The sequence below is a fragment of the Staurois parvus genome, unplaced genomic scaffold (genome assembly GCF_062004578.1).
Source record: "Staurois parvus isolate SC_StPar_1 unplaced genomic scaffold, SC_StPar_1.0 ptg001591l, whole genome shotgun sequence".
Classification (NCBI taxonomy): domain Eukaryota; kingdom Metazoa; phylum Chordata; class Amphibia; order Anura; family Ranidae; genus Staurois; species Staurois parvus.
The window spans coordinates 195,264-208,984 of record NW_028319387.1 but is presented as its reverse complement, the minus strand read 5'-3'; the positions used below and the strand labels follow the sequence as shown (position 1 = coordinate 208,984).

At 43.8% G+C, this 13,721-nt stretch overlaps 1 protein-coding gene across 1 annotated transcript in view; it reads left to right on the top strand.

Moving 5' to 3' along the window:
- The window catches only part of TOP3A (DNA topoisomerase III alpha), a 46,565-nt gene that overhangs the window by 8,708 nt on the left and 24,136 nt on the right, over positions 1-13,721 (top strand). Inside the window, exons 4-8 of the mRNA XM_089662952.1 lie at positions 1,942-2,015; positions 4,958-5,033; positions 6,838-6,946; positions 10,933-11,076; positions 13,291-13,461. Coding sequence (XP_089519078.1) covers positions 1,942-2,015; positions 4,958-5,033; positions 6,838-6,946; positions 10,933-11,076; positions 13,291-13,461 — 574 coding nt within the window. The remainder of the gene's footprint in view (positions 1-1,941; positions 2,016-4,957; positions 5,034-6,837; positions 6,947-10,932; positions 11,077-13,290; positions 13,462-13,721) is intronic.

Sequence of the window (13,721 nt, the reverse complement as noted above, 5' to 3'; positions counted from 1 at the left end):
TGCAGTATGTAACGATGCTTATTAACCTCTTGGCGCGGGCTGAACGCAAATATGTGGCCTCCTGGCGTCTGGGCCTAGACGCCGAGCAGCCACACATTTGCATTCTATTTAAAAAAAAAAAGGTGCTGAGAACGCTCCCAGCAAACATGTCCGGTACTCAGGGAAAGGTCCCGATCTCTTTCGTTCGGGACCTTTCCGGATCATGTGACAGCCGAATCATGGCGGTCACATGACCCTAAAACCCTGCCCGCCTCCTGTCTTCTGGAAACATTAAAGGGCCAGGAGGCGCCAGCGCCATGGGGCTAAGGAAATAATGTAAAGCCACTCATATTGTATAAAAGAAGGAAGGTTCAGGTAAGTATAAGGTATAGCCGTGTCCTCGCTGTAATGGCCACGTACGCACCGAAGGAGACTGTGGATGTAGCAGGATTGCCGGCCGCCACGTGAAGTCTCTAATGATGGCGTCTGGAGCGCACCTCAGAGCGCATCTTCGGTGTCAGCGTGATGACGTATGGGGGTCCAGCATGTAAAGCGACGCGTTTCGAAGCATGCGCTAAGCCACTAAGGGCGGAAGCACGCTCCCTTCTCAAGCTCCCTGCTCAAGGTTTGTACATCTTGACTTTCGCCGGTCACACTCCAGTCTCCCCAATTTACAATACAGGGTTAATGTCACCCTGTTGTACTTGGTGAAAAAATCTGCTGCAGGGGGAGGGCGATTTTCCTGGAATTGGGCTTTAATGTGGAACTTCACTCTCTCAATCAACATTGACTATTTTTATGCTGCTAGCACTAGTAAGTAGATAGGAAAATATATAATTTTTACTTGTTTTAAACTTTTTTTTTTTTTCTTTTCAATTACTTCCTGGTTTCCATGCCTAGGTAAATTATGTCATACATCCCAGAAGACTTCAGGAGAGGAGGGAGGGTTCTCAGCTTAGCCGATGCCTGAGCTAAGGGCAGATGGATTCAAGGAAGTAAATGCTACGTGAATCATCTGCCTTTACTCAAGATAACCACTGCCAGAAATGCCAGGGGGTGTTTCTGATGCTCAGATACAGTGCAGTTCCACTTTAAGGTGGCACTTTTCCACTGATCTCCAATTTAAAGCGGAGTTCCACTCACCCTGTCAAAAAATAAAAGTCAGCAGCTACAAATTCTGTAGCTGCTGACTTTTAAAAAACAGCCACTTATCTGTCCCTCGGTCTCGTGGTGTCCCCCGCAGCCAGTTTCACCTCCCATCCTGTATTCCTGGAGGCCGCTATCTTCAGTGTGGGCACCCGGCTGTGACAGCTTGTGGCTTCACAGCCGGGTACCCACTGCTCATGCGCGAGAAGCGCTGCGCTTCATGAATGATCCTGTAGTCCTACAGGGAGGGAGGGAGGACACCTTCTGCTTCCAAACGCCTAGGCGATCGGACCGGAAGTGGGAGCGGGTATTTGTCAAATTCGGTTACCCGCTCCCCCCAAAGGTGCTAATCCTTAATGGGGAGCGGGGGGAGCAGTCCTTAAAGCGGACTTCCCCTTTTGGGTGGAGCTCCGCTTTAAGTGTGTAAATTCTCCACTGACCACCAGTGCAAGGGGCTCTTCTTTTGCTGGCCACCAGTGTAAGAGGGCATTTCTCCACTGACCGCCAATGTATGGAGGCAACTGACCATCAATGAAAGGGGGCATTTTTCTGATTGCATCTGTGTTTATTTTCTGTGGTTTTTTTTTATTATTATTCTTGTTCCTTACATTTCAGGAATGATCACTAATGAAAATGTGGTATAGAACACGAGATGTTTAAAAAATCCACAGAGAGAGTGAAATACACTAAACTATGCCATGTTCTTTGTTTTCTTTAAAAATGTTTGCAACTGGTCTAGCTAATGTAAAAATTTTCATCAGAGGTTCCCTAAAATTTATTTTAAGGATTCCTTACAGGATGTTTTGATCATTACAGGATGTGTCGGTCATCATGACCTCTGTCTCTGGACACTTGTTGGGGATGGATTTTCAGAGACATCTCAAATCCTGGTGGGTATTCATTTTGTTCTGTCAGGGGATGTGTAGCTGGCAGAGTTTCCCGTATTCTTTACAGGAGATTTGTGGTCTTATAGATATTTAACTCTCTGTCATCACGATTAGCATTTGCATTATGTATAGCCATAATTTTAGGTTTTCCCTAAAAGGAAAGGATTAAAACTACCGTTGCTTTATTTTTTGCTGTCTTGTTGGGGGAATTTCTCTTTGCTTCCTAGCCGGGGAATGCCGTAGGAAATTAAAGGGAATCTGCCGAAGCTGGGAATTGCATTACTACAACAGGTTGGAATTCCATTGGAAGGTTTTCCACTCATCTCCTGTTCTGGTGCCAACTATAAAATGTTTGATTTCCTATCAGTCACAATGGGCTCAGAAGAAACGGACAATAAAAATCTGATTGGAGTTTTTTTTTTTTGCAATGGATTTTATTATAGATTAGACCAATGTTTTTCAACCTTTTTTCAGTCAGGGCACCCTTAAAAATAATGGACAGTCCTGAGGCACCCTTAAAAATAATGGACAGTCCTGAGGCACCCTTAAAAATAATGGACAGTCTTGAGGCACCCCATTCTAAAAAGGCACCCCTGAAGAAACCTCAAGGCACCCCAGGGTGTCTGGCCACCCTGGTTGAGAAAGGCTGGATTAGACAGCATCAGAGAAACAATCATAAACATGATCACTGACATACAAAAAATGCAGTCTAAAATGGAGTGCCTCAAAACTGTCCATAATATGAAAAGGACCCCCCATTCTAAAATTTGAAAAACTGTTCTAATAGTTTTCTATAACATAGCAACATCCACACATGTAGGACACCCAACTTTAGAGGTGATTTATTCTTCCAAAGCAAATAGACTTTTGCACACTGGTACTGACTAGTAATCCCATGTTTCTCTTCTCCCTCAGTTTTTCTCCATCACTGAGCTAATGTGACTGCAGCACTGACAGAGAGGGGCGGGGGAGGGTCAAACTGGGATGGTGTGCAGGCAACTGACATCCTCCTTATCAACTGATGATGTCATTGGTTGTCAGGTTGCCCGCGGCTAGAAGGTGGTAATGGTGCACAATGAAAACTTTTGGCTTTGTGTAACTAAAAGGCAGGCTTGTTCCACCCGCTGGCTTGTATACAAGTTTTATGCAATTTTTAGCCATTTTACCAAAGCACCCCTGAAGAAACCTCAAGGCACCCCAGGGTGCCTGGGCACCCTGGCTGGGAAAGGCTGGATTAGACAGCATCAGAGAAACAATCATAAACAAGATCACTGACATGCAAAAAATGCACTGAAGTATAGACGAAGAAATAAACTGAGTACAGTAGCACAGTACATGAAGACATAGAATAAAACATAATAATTTGCAGAAATGGCAGACAATTCGAGACCAATGAAGTAGTAAACAAAGGCCAAAGATTATCACAAAATCCGCATACAGTAGGCAGACAAAATGGCTGATCAGAGTTTTAATACCCCCAATACATATGCTTCCTGTGTTTGCCCACAGCAGTACAGAGAAGACGACTTGTGTAAGCTCCAAGCTGATCCTCACTGGCCTGCCTCGCCGCTGGCTATCCCCGCTTCAGTCGATCCTGAATACGGCTGCCAGACTCATTCACCTTTCCAACCGCTCCATCTCCGCCACCCCCCTCTGCCAATCCCTCCACTGGCTTCCGATTGCGCAACGGATCAAATTCAAAATCCTAACACTGATGTACAAAGCTGTCCACCATACTGCCCCGAACTACATCACTGACCTAATATCCAAGTACCACCCAGCACGCACTCTCCACTCCTCACAAGACCTCCTCTCTAGTTCCCTGGTCTCCTCCTCCCATGCCCGCCTCCAGGACTTCTCCAGGGTGTCACCCATCCTCTGGAACTCCCTGCCCTAACCCATCAGATTATCACCTACTCTCCTCTCCTTTAGGCGCACCCTGAAAACCCATTTCTTCAGGGAAGCCTACCCCACCCCCTGCTAGTTGCCAACCTCCTCCACTCTTCCTACCACTCCATCCCCCACAGCTATCTCCTCCTGTACCACAATCCCCTCCCTCCTAGATTGTAAGCTCGAAAGAGCAGGGCCCTCAATCCCCTCATGTTTTGCATTGTATTGGTATTGTTCTGTCACATGTTTTGTCCCCCTTTGTAATGTACAGCGCTGAGCGAACTATTGGCGCTTTATAAATACTGTATAATAATAATAATTTGCTCCCTGCATACTTGCATGTGTTGAGTATTTCACATTGTTCAAGGAATTCATACTTGCAGTCTACGCTGGGTATGCTTTGGTGTTCGATTATGTTGGAGCTTACCTGGGTGGATGGCGGTTTGTTTGCTCAGGCCTGAGAGGTCACATATTCCCCCATACTCTGAATACCCAACCATTGGGCTATCAGGGGACTCTTTCACTTTGCCCCGAATGGGCAAAGGGCCAGTGTCTCTTTAGAGTGCAATTCCAGGCAAAACCAATCTACTCTTAAATTGCTCACTTGCCCCTTCTAATAGTTATTATGATTATCCTGAGTAACAAAGATCTCTATACTTTCCTATTTTTCAGGCCGCCCTGGTCTGGTCAGTTGATCGACACTGTGTCAGCCAGCAGCGGCTACAGGGGAGAATACTTGACAATGGCCAGTAATGTCTGGGATTGTGACATCACTCATAGGCTTTGTATGGCCCAACTGGTGCCTAGGGGCAGTTAGTCAGAATAGGTGTTAGAAGAGGGGATGGAGCTTTTTATTAGGAGTAGTTAAAGTTTTGCCTGGAATTCTACTTTAAGTAAACCTGCACAGGTTTACAGTAAGCAGGGGGTAATAACTCTCATGATAGGTGTCCATTAGAGGGAGTGTGAATACATTTCATGCCTTAAAATGTGCATTTCCTCAAAAACCTCAATAGTTTCCCAGTTTTCTACATTGCTTCTTCTCATTTGTTTTCCAGGCACAGCTGTAACCCAGTGTCTCTTTTTGATGCTGAAGTTGAGAAGTTTTGCCCAGATGATATGATTAACATCAAGGTAAACAGGATGGTTTGAAGCGCTTTCCAGACACATTTATTAAACCGCTTAAGTAGGTTATGGATTTCCTTTATTAATTTCATCCAGTTTAACCACTTGCTGACCACGCTATAGCCGAAAGATGGCTACAGCGGAGTCATCTAGTTCTGGGAGGGTGTCTATAAACACCCTCCCAGAAACCCGCCCCTGCGTGCCCCCCCGGCGCATGCATCGGGTGCACTCAGTGATCGCTGTGTTCTGTGGACACAGCTGATCACAGATTGAAGTAAAGGGCTAATCACAGCTGCCCTTTACCATGTGACCAGCTGTGTCCAATCACAGCTGATCACATGTAAACAGACTTGCTGGTTATCGGCAGTCCTTTTCTCACGCTGTGTCTGTGTGAATAAAGGAAAACCGATTACCGGCAGAACTGTCAGTACATGGTTTACACTGATAATCAGGGCTAATGCCAATCAGTGCCTCTTTATCAGTGCAGCTTATCAGTGACTATCCATACCCATCAGTGCAGCCTCATCAGCGCACATCAGGAAAAAGTATTTATTTGCAAAATGTGATAACAGAAACTAAGAAAAACACTTTTTTTTTTCAAAATGTATGGTCTTTTTATCGTTTGTTTAGCAAAAAAATAAAAACCCAGTGGTGATTAAATACCACCAAAATAAAGCTCTATCTGTCTCAAACAAATGCTACAAATTTCATATGGGTACAGTGTCGCATGACTGTGCAGTTGTCATTCGAACTGAAACAGCGCTGAAAGCTGACAATTGGCCTGGACAGGAAGGGGGCGAAAGTGCCCGGTACTGAAGTGGTTAAAGCCTAGTTGAATTCACAGAAATCAATATTTGCAAAGATACTAGACATTGCACCAACTTACCCCTATTTTCCTGTTAAGCAGTTTTGTAGGGTGTCTACAGATTGCTGTGCAGTCTAATAGACTCCAGAGTTTGACCGTATTGACCAGTTATTCCAATTTACAACTTTTGTGTATGAACACTTGTGATGGGGATGTGGCCACTAACCATTTATACTGACACAAGGCACTGGAGGGGGGAGCAGGAATTACATTTGCACAGAAAAATTTATTTTGGGGACTTCTAATTGAAAAATCAGTTACAAATCCTTACATATGACAGTACAGGAGTGAGATTTTAGTTTGGCTTTAAACCGAATACCTGTGACAGATGAGAATGTTAACCTGTGCAGTTCAGGAAAAGTACTTTTGTAATTGAGACCCATCTCCTTGCCTGTATGGAATTTGATGTAGACTTGGAGGCCCCAATAATTTTTGGTTACAGCATTTCCTGTGGAGAACATACTATTCAGGAAAGGAAAACTTTTGAACTAAGAATGATATTTCTATTTGATACAAGAGATAATGGCCTTAATTTGGACATGGGATTCCTCAATCATTATCCAACAGTTTTACGACCCCCTCTGTGAGTGTTGTTCACACCCCCCCCCCCCTTCTTGGATTTTGCTCTGTCTTATCTCTAGTCTAATCCTTGTTTTATAACCATTGCTGTGTACATTTGTGTGTTTTTTTTTTTTTTTTTGTTTTTTACATTTCTTTTAACATTCTGCTAAAACTTTGTGAAGTAGTACTGCCTGGACCTTGAAGAAGGGGACATACCCCGAAATTGTCCTCAAAATTGTATGTTAGTGCAAATAAAAAAAGTATTACAGACAGTACTCAATTGTTTCTATGTAGAGCTGTAAGAGAAGTAATAGTAACTTACGGCAACAAAGGAAACACTTGATAATTGTATCAAAGCCATTAGAGCTGTCATTTTGGTGATTCCAGAGAACACTGGAACGAGAGGTGCGGGCGTGTCAAGTTCTCGTCATATGGACAGATTGCGATCGGGAAGGAGAGAACATCGGTTTTGAAATTATCGATGTCTGCAAAGCAGGTATTGCATCTGTATGCCATTTCTGTATTGTATTGATGTGCATTGCCCTTCCATGTGCACCTTGCTGCGAAGGCTGGTTATAGGTTGGGACGGTTGCCATTTTTTTTGTAGTTTCTGTATTGTAACCTAAAGGTAGCATGTGTCATGCCCAGAGCTATCAAACTATCAGCATCCTGGCACTTACTCATGGCAAACCTGTCATTTGTATAGGATTTAAACTTGAACATTATTGCTTCAGAAAAGACAACACATTCCTGAATGTACGTTTTCCCATGAGTATGTTATGTTTTCGGCAGCTGGATGGCTCCTCACCCATAGCTCACTCTAAAGAGGCCTCTCAGGAGACATCTTCTCTGACATGGTTCTTTTTCATCCAAACACGAATTCTTCTGCGCTCTAGGACCCAGGCAGGTGGCAAATAGATGGAACCAGAACTGGAAAACAGCGACCACCAGTGCTTCAAAGGTTGTGCGGCTCCAAACAAGGCTGGGGAAGCCTGATCAACACTACAAAGCGAAAATAAAAACGAGAAGCGCACAAACCTTGCGCATTACCTCAGTAAACAGAAGTTTATTAATAAGAAAGGTACTCACAAACAGCGAATAAAATCAGGCATGTAAGTCCTCACAGGGACTTCAGAGATAGAGAGCCAGCGCGAGTCCCATCGTGGGGGTAAGCACTCAGTTCACTGACGCGTTTCGAAGGCCAGAACTCTGATGAAGGTCTGGCCTTCGAAACGCGTCAGTTGAACTGAGTGCTTACCCCCACGATGGGACTCGCGCTGGCTCTTTATCTCTGAAGTCCCTGTGAGGACTTACATGCCTGATTTTATTCGCTGTTTGTGAGTACCTTTCTTATTAATAAACTTCTGTTTACTGAGGTAATGCGCAAGGTTTGTATGGTTCTTTTTCATGTCGCCTTCCCTTCCATTCGGAGACTCTTTGGGAGATTTGTAACAAGTCTCCATGTGCAATAACAAGCACCTCTAATAGCCAGATGATCTTTCAAGGAGATCAGACAAAAATACAAAAATGATTAACACAAACCATCCTGGAAATTCTACACATTGCTTGTCATTATCAGACTATGTATGCACACCTTATTTTTTTGCTTCACCGTATTGAAAACTGCACTTTCTGTGGGTGATTTTTTTTAATCAGTAATTAAAGCATTTGTAAAGGTACTTTTTTTTTTTTTAAATAATAAACATGTTACACTAAGGGCTCATGTACACGGCAGCTGATAAACTCACGTTTAGGAGATGTTCAGCATTTTTTCAGCAGCCCCTGAACTCTCCCTAATGTTTTCCTATATGTCCATGTACACATCGTTGTTTACAGTCATTTTTTTGAACGCAGAAAACTTGCGTTCAGCAGTCGATTTTATCAGCGTTTCAAATGCAAAACTCTTGTAAACGTGGCTAAACGTGGCAAATCGCATTTATAAGCGTTTGCGTTTGAAATTTTTTTTTTAACTCTTCCAGTTCCCGATGCTGTCCAGAGCCTTTTTTCATCATGAAAAATGCATGCAAAGTGTTTTCAAGGTACTCAGATGGACAAAACACTGAACACAGGATGTTCCTACCAAGCTTGTCACACATTGTAATGACCAATTCACACCTCAGACCTCTCCCACCCTTGGAAACAAAAGATATGTTAATGATCATTCACACCTCAGATTCCTCATGAAGACCCCCTGCCAGGAGGCCTTACTGACTCCCTCCACCAGACACCTTTCCCACCCTTGGAAACAAAAGAAATGTTAATGAGCAACTCACACCTAAGCTAATCTCAACACATACAGCTGTCTCTGCTTTCACTCTCTGTATTTCTCTGAAACAGTCTGAAATAGTTAATAATTTACCACTTTTCAGTGCATTCTGGGCATTTGGGAGGTTTCTCCTGTACTTATCTTTAAAAAACGCTTCTAAATGCAAACGCACATAGACGCGTTATGCAAACGTGGCTAAACAGACTTTTTTTTAACCTATGTTTTCCAGGAGTCAGTTTCCATCGTTCAGAAGTGTCCCATGTACATGGGACTTTACTTGTTTAGTGTAATGGTTTTGCACATTGTGGCCCCAGACCTCCTCTACGGGGCACACCAGCAGGCTCGCTCCCCAGCCGAGAGGCAAGGTCCTGCCCCCCCACTCACTCTTCACAGGATTTGATTGATAGCAGCAGGAGCCAATGGCTCCCGCTGCTGCTGAGCCTCCTGTGAGAGGAGGCGAGAGAAGAGCAATGCTGCTGAAGACGGGCACAGTGCTGGATTGAGATCAGGGTAAGGTAAGTATTTGAGGGGGGCTGGGGGGAGCTGACACTGAATGTAGAGAATACTTTTTTTTATGACCACTTCAATATAGGAGACTTGAGTGGTTGCAACATAGTATCGGTAGGTATGAGAGAGAAAATGTACCAGTCTGCAATGCAGAAACAAAATTATGGAACAGCAAGCATGTATAAATTTAGCTTCTAAATGTGCTTGCTAAAAATACATTGTAGCTTCCATTTGAAATCGGAACTCCAGGATTTCTCAGTTCCTGAAGACCTCCTCCCTCCCTGGTTACATACACTATATTGCCAAAAGTATTGGGCCACCCGCCTTTACACGCACATGAACTTTAATGGCCCCCCTTAGTCCGTAGGGTTCAATATTGATTTGGCCCCGCCCTTTGCAGCTATAACAGCTTCAACTCTTCTGGGAAGGCCGTCCACAAGGTTTAGGAGGGTGTCTATGGGAAGGTTGGACCATTCTTCCAGAAGCACATTTGTCAGGTCAGGCACTGATGTCGGGGGAGGAGGCCTGGATCGCAGTCTCCGCTCTAATTCATCCCAAAGGTGTTCTATGGGGTTGAGGTCAGGACTCTGTACAGGCCAGTCAAGTTCCTCCACCCCAAACTGGCTCCTCCATGTCTTTATGGACCTTGCTTTGTGCACTGGTGTGCAGTCATGTTGGAACAGGAAGGGGCCATCCCCAAACTGTTCCCTCAAAGTTGGAAATTGTCCAAAATATCTTGGTATGCTGACGCCTTAAGAGATCCCTTCACTGGAACTAGGGGCCAAGCCCAACCCCTGAAAAACAATCCCACACCATAATCCCCCCTCCACCAAACGTTACACTTGACACAATGCAGTCAGTCAAGTACAGTTCTCCTTGAAACCTCCAAACCCAGACAAGTCCATCGGATTGCCAGACAGAGAAGCGTGATTGGTCACTCCAGAGAACACGTCTCCACTGCTCTAGAGTCCAGTGGCGGCGTGCTTTACACCACGACATCCAATGCTTTGCATTGCACTTGGTGATGTAAGGCTTGGATGCAGCTGCTCGGCCATGGAAACCCATTCCATGAAGCTCTCTACGCACTGTTGTTGTGCTAATCTGAAGGCCACACCAAGTTCGGAGGTCTTTAGCTATTGACTCTGCAGACAGTTGGCGACTTCTGCGCACTGTGCGCTTCAGCATGCGCTGACCCCGCTCTGTCATGTGACGTGGACTACCACTTGGTGGCTGAGTTGCTGTTGTTCCCAGTTGCTTCCACTTTGTTATAATCCCACTAACAGTTGAGCGAGGAATATTTAGTAGCCAGGAAATGTCACGGATGGACATGCCTAGGTGATGATTTTATACACCTGTGGCCATGGAGGTGATTGGAACACCTGAATCCAATGATGTGGAGGGCTAGCCCAATACTTTTGGCAATATAGTGTATTTTATAATTCTGCCTTGAAGAGGATCTCCAGGGCTGGACTGAGAAGAAAGTGTGACCCAGCACTTCACATCCACAGTCTGCACTTTATGAATATGCTGTGAAAGGCAGACCGTGGTGTACAGAAGTAAAGGGAGTGTTTAGCAGAGAGCAGATATCTGCTGTACTTTATAAATAGGCCCTGTGGTGTTATTTCCTATGTGGATAATAATAGTAACAAGACTCCTTCATTCTGAATTAAGACGCTTGTAGACAAATATGTTTTTTCTTTCTGTTTCAGTAAAATCAAATTTGCAGGTGTTCCGTGCCCGCTTCTCTGAGATCACGACTCGTTCCATCTGCACAGCTTGTCAGAACTTTACTCGGCCGGACCAGAACACCAGCGATGCCGTAGATGTGAGGATGGAGCTGGACCTTCGGATAGGTAGGGGGTCTTTGAAACCCTGATGTTTTGCTGCTTATATCCTGGATACAAATTAATCTACATTTTCTTCCAAAAAAGGCAACAAATAACTACACTTTGATAAATGAGCCCTAAAAATGTTGGTATGCTTTGTAATTGTGTTATGAAAACTTAAAAGGGAAAAAAGAAAGAATTGCTGGCATGTTTTTTTTTTATTTGTCTTTCTTACAATAAAATAATTTACACAGTTATACACTGAAGTTTTATTTTTTGACATTGCTACACCCACGTGATACTGTCATAGTACTCAGTGGTATCCTGTGCTATCCCCACTGAGGAAATAAATCCTGCCTTTTTGTCTCAGTGGCCATTGTAGCTGATGAAGTGATTGCAAATCCAAACTTTTATGGTTGTCACCTGAACAAAAATTGAGAAGTCTTCCATTGGGGACACTTGCTCCATTGACAGCTGTCTAAGCAAAGATTTACCCTCATTTTAACCGCTTGCCCACCACCCTACAGTAGAAGTACTAATGCAGGGCAGCAGGGCTGAGCAAAATCACATATACATATATACGTGATTTGCATTTCTAGGTAAGGGGCGCGCTGCCCTACCTGCATCGCTGTTGGTGGCTAGGGATGTCAATCACCAAGTCCTAGTAAGAATAGTGATAAGTGAGCGCTCTAAATTTTTTGGCTGCTCCTGTTGACTTCACAGCTGGTCTACAATATACTAGCACCAGCAGGATATCACTTCACCTGATGATGCATGATAATCCCCATTGATCCGGCATCCAGAGGAGGGAGCCCTGTACCTAGGCTGAGCACCCATCCATCCTTAAGGGGACCTCTGGACCTAGCAGATTTCCATACTGCCCCAGGCTTGACGACCATACCAAAGAAGGAAGCTCACCACACATCTGATACTATCCGCCTATCTAAGAGATCCCTGGTGGTTACACATATATATGCTCATTACCTATGCACTTTCGGTGAGTGCGCAATTTTACCATGTGTTCCAGTCACAAGTCTGTCTAGAAATCTGCTGTTGGGAAGATCATCAATCTGTGCTTTTTGAACTTTATTCCTTTATTGGATGAACTATTATTTACCATTTATTAGCCACTATTTATGTTCACTATCTATTTTTATGACTGCATATTAGCGCTGCACTTTATTTTATTTATCATCAATCACCAAGTCCTGGCCGGCGAGTCCCGGCCGGCATTCGGTGATCGTCAGGGAAAGCTGACAGGGGAGAGACCTGGGTGTAAACAACACAGGTCTTTCTCCTGTCGGCAAAGACATGCTGCTTTGTATTTCTCTGCACAGTACAGAAATACAAAGCAGCATGTCTCCGAAGTAAAATACACACAGCACATAATGTAAAACACACAGAGCACACAGGTAACTCTTTGACCACCCCAGATGTTAACACCTTTCTGCCCAGTGTCATTAGTACAGTGTCAGTGTTTTTTATTAGCACTGATCGCTGTCTTAGTGTCACTGGGGATGTCAGTGGCAGTTAGTTCCCAACCAGTGTCAGAATGCCTGCCGCAGTCCCACTATAAGTCGCTGATCGCTGCTATTACTAGTATAAAAAAAATAAAAATTCCAGTATATATATAACTTTCACATATACCAATTACTTTATGTATTTGGATTTTTTTTTTAGCAAAGACATGTAGCACAATACATTTTGGCCTAAATTTATGATGAAATTTGATTTTTAAAATGTTTTATTGGATATGATTTATAGCGAAAAGTCAAATAGTGTGGGGGTTTTTTTCATACTTGTCGGTCTTTTTTTGTTTATAGTGCAAAAAAATTAAAACCGCAGAGGTGATCAAATATCACTGAAAGAAAGCTCTATTTGTGGGGAAAAAAAGGACATCAATTTGATTTATTTACAGTGTTGCATGACTGCGCAATTGTCAGTTAAATTAACGCAGCGCCATATAGCAAAAAATAGCCTGTTCAGGAAGGGGGTACATCCTGTGGAGGGCAAGTGAACACCAAAATCAAGAAAATCAAAGTTTTGTTGATGATGCAAGAAATTGATTCCTTTTTGAGGCTTTGGTCTTGTTATATGTTCTTAAAAAAAAAAAAAAGATGTTTCTTTGTCTCTCTCTCCCTTTCTGTCTCTCTCGCTCTATTTCTCTCTTTCTGTCTCCCGCTCTCTGTTGCAGAACATCTGGTCAACAGCTGTATAATTGAATTGCTATGTCTCATACAGGTGCTGCTTTCACCAGGTTCCAGACTCTCCGCCTGCAGAAGATTTTCCCCTCTGTGTTGTCTGACCAGCTCATCAGCTATGGAAGCTGTCAGTTCCCCACCTTGGGGTTTGTGGTGGAGAGGTTCAAGGCAATCCAGGCCTTTATTCCGGAGACCTTCTACAAGATCAGAGGTATTTCTGTACTTCACAGGCTTATGTCTGTTAACCTCCCTAGCGGTATGATTATGTCCATATTTCTCCTTCTCTCTGGCTGCATTCCTGCAGCCATTGAGAGATACTGTGTGAGCTGTGATTGGTCACAGCTTGTCACATGGTACAAGGCTGTTGTGAATAACCTTGTACCATGTGATCTCTGTGATCATTCGTAGATTTCACACGTAGTAAGCAATGATGTCAGAAGTGACATCTTGCTTACTACTCTTCGTGTGATC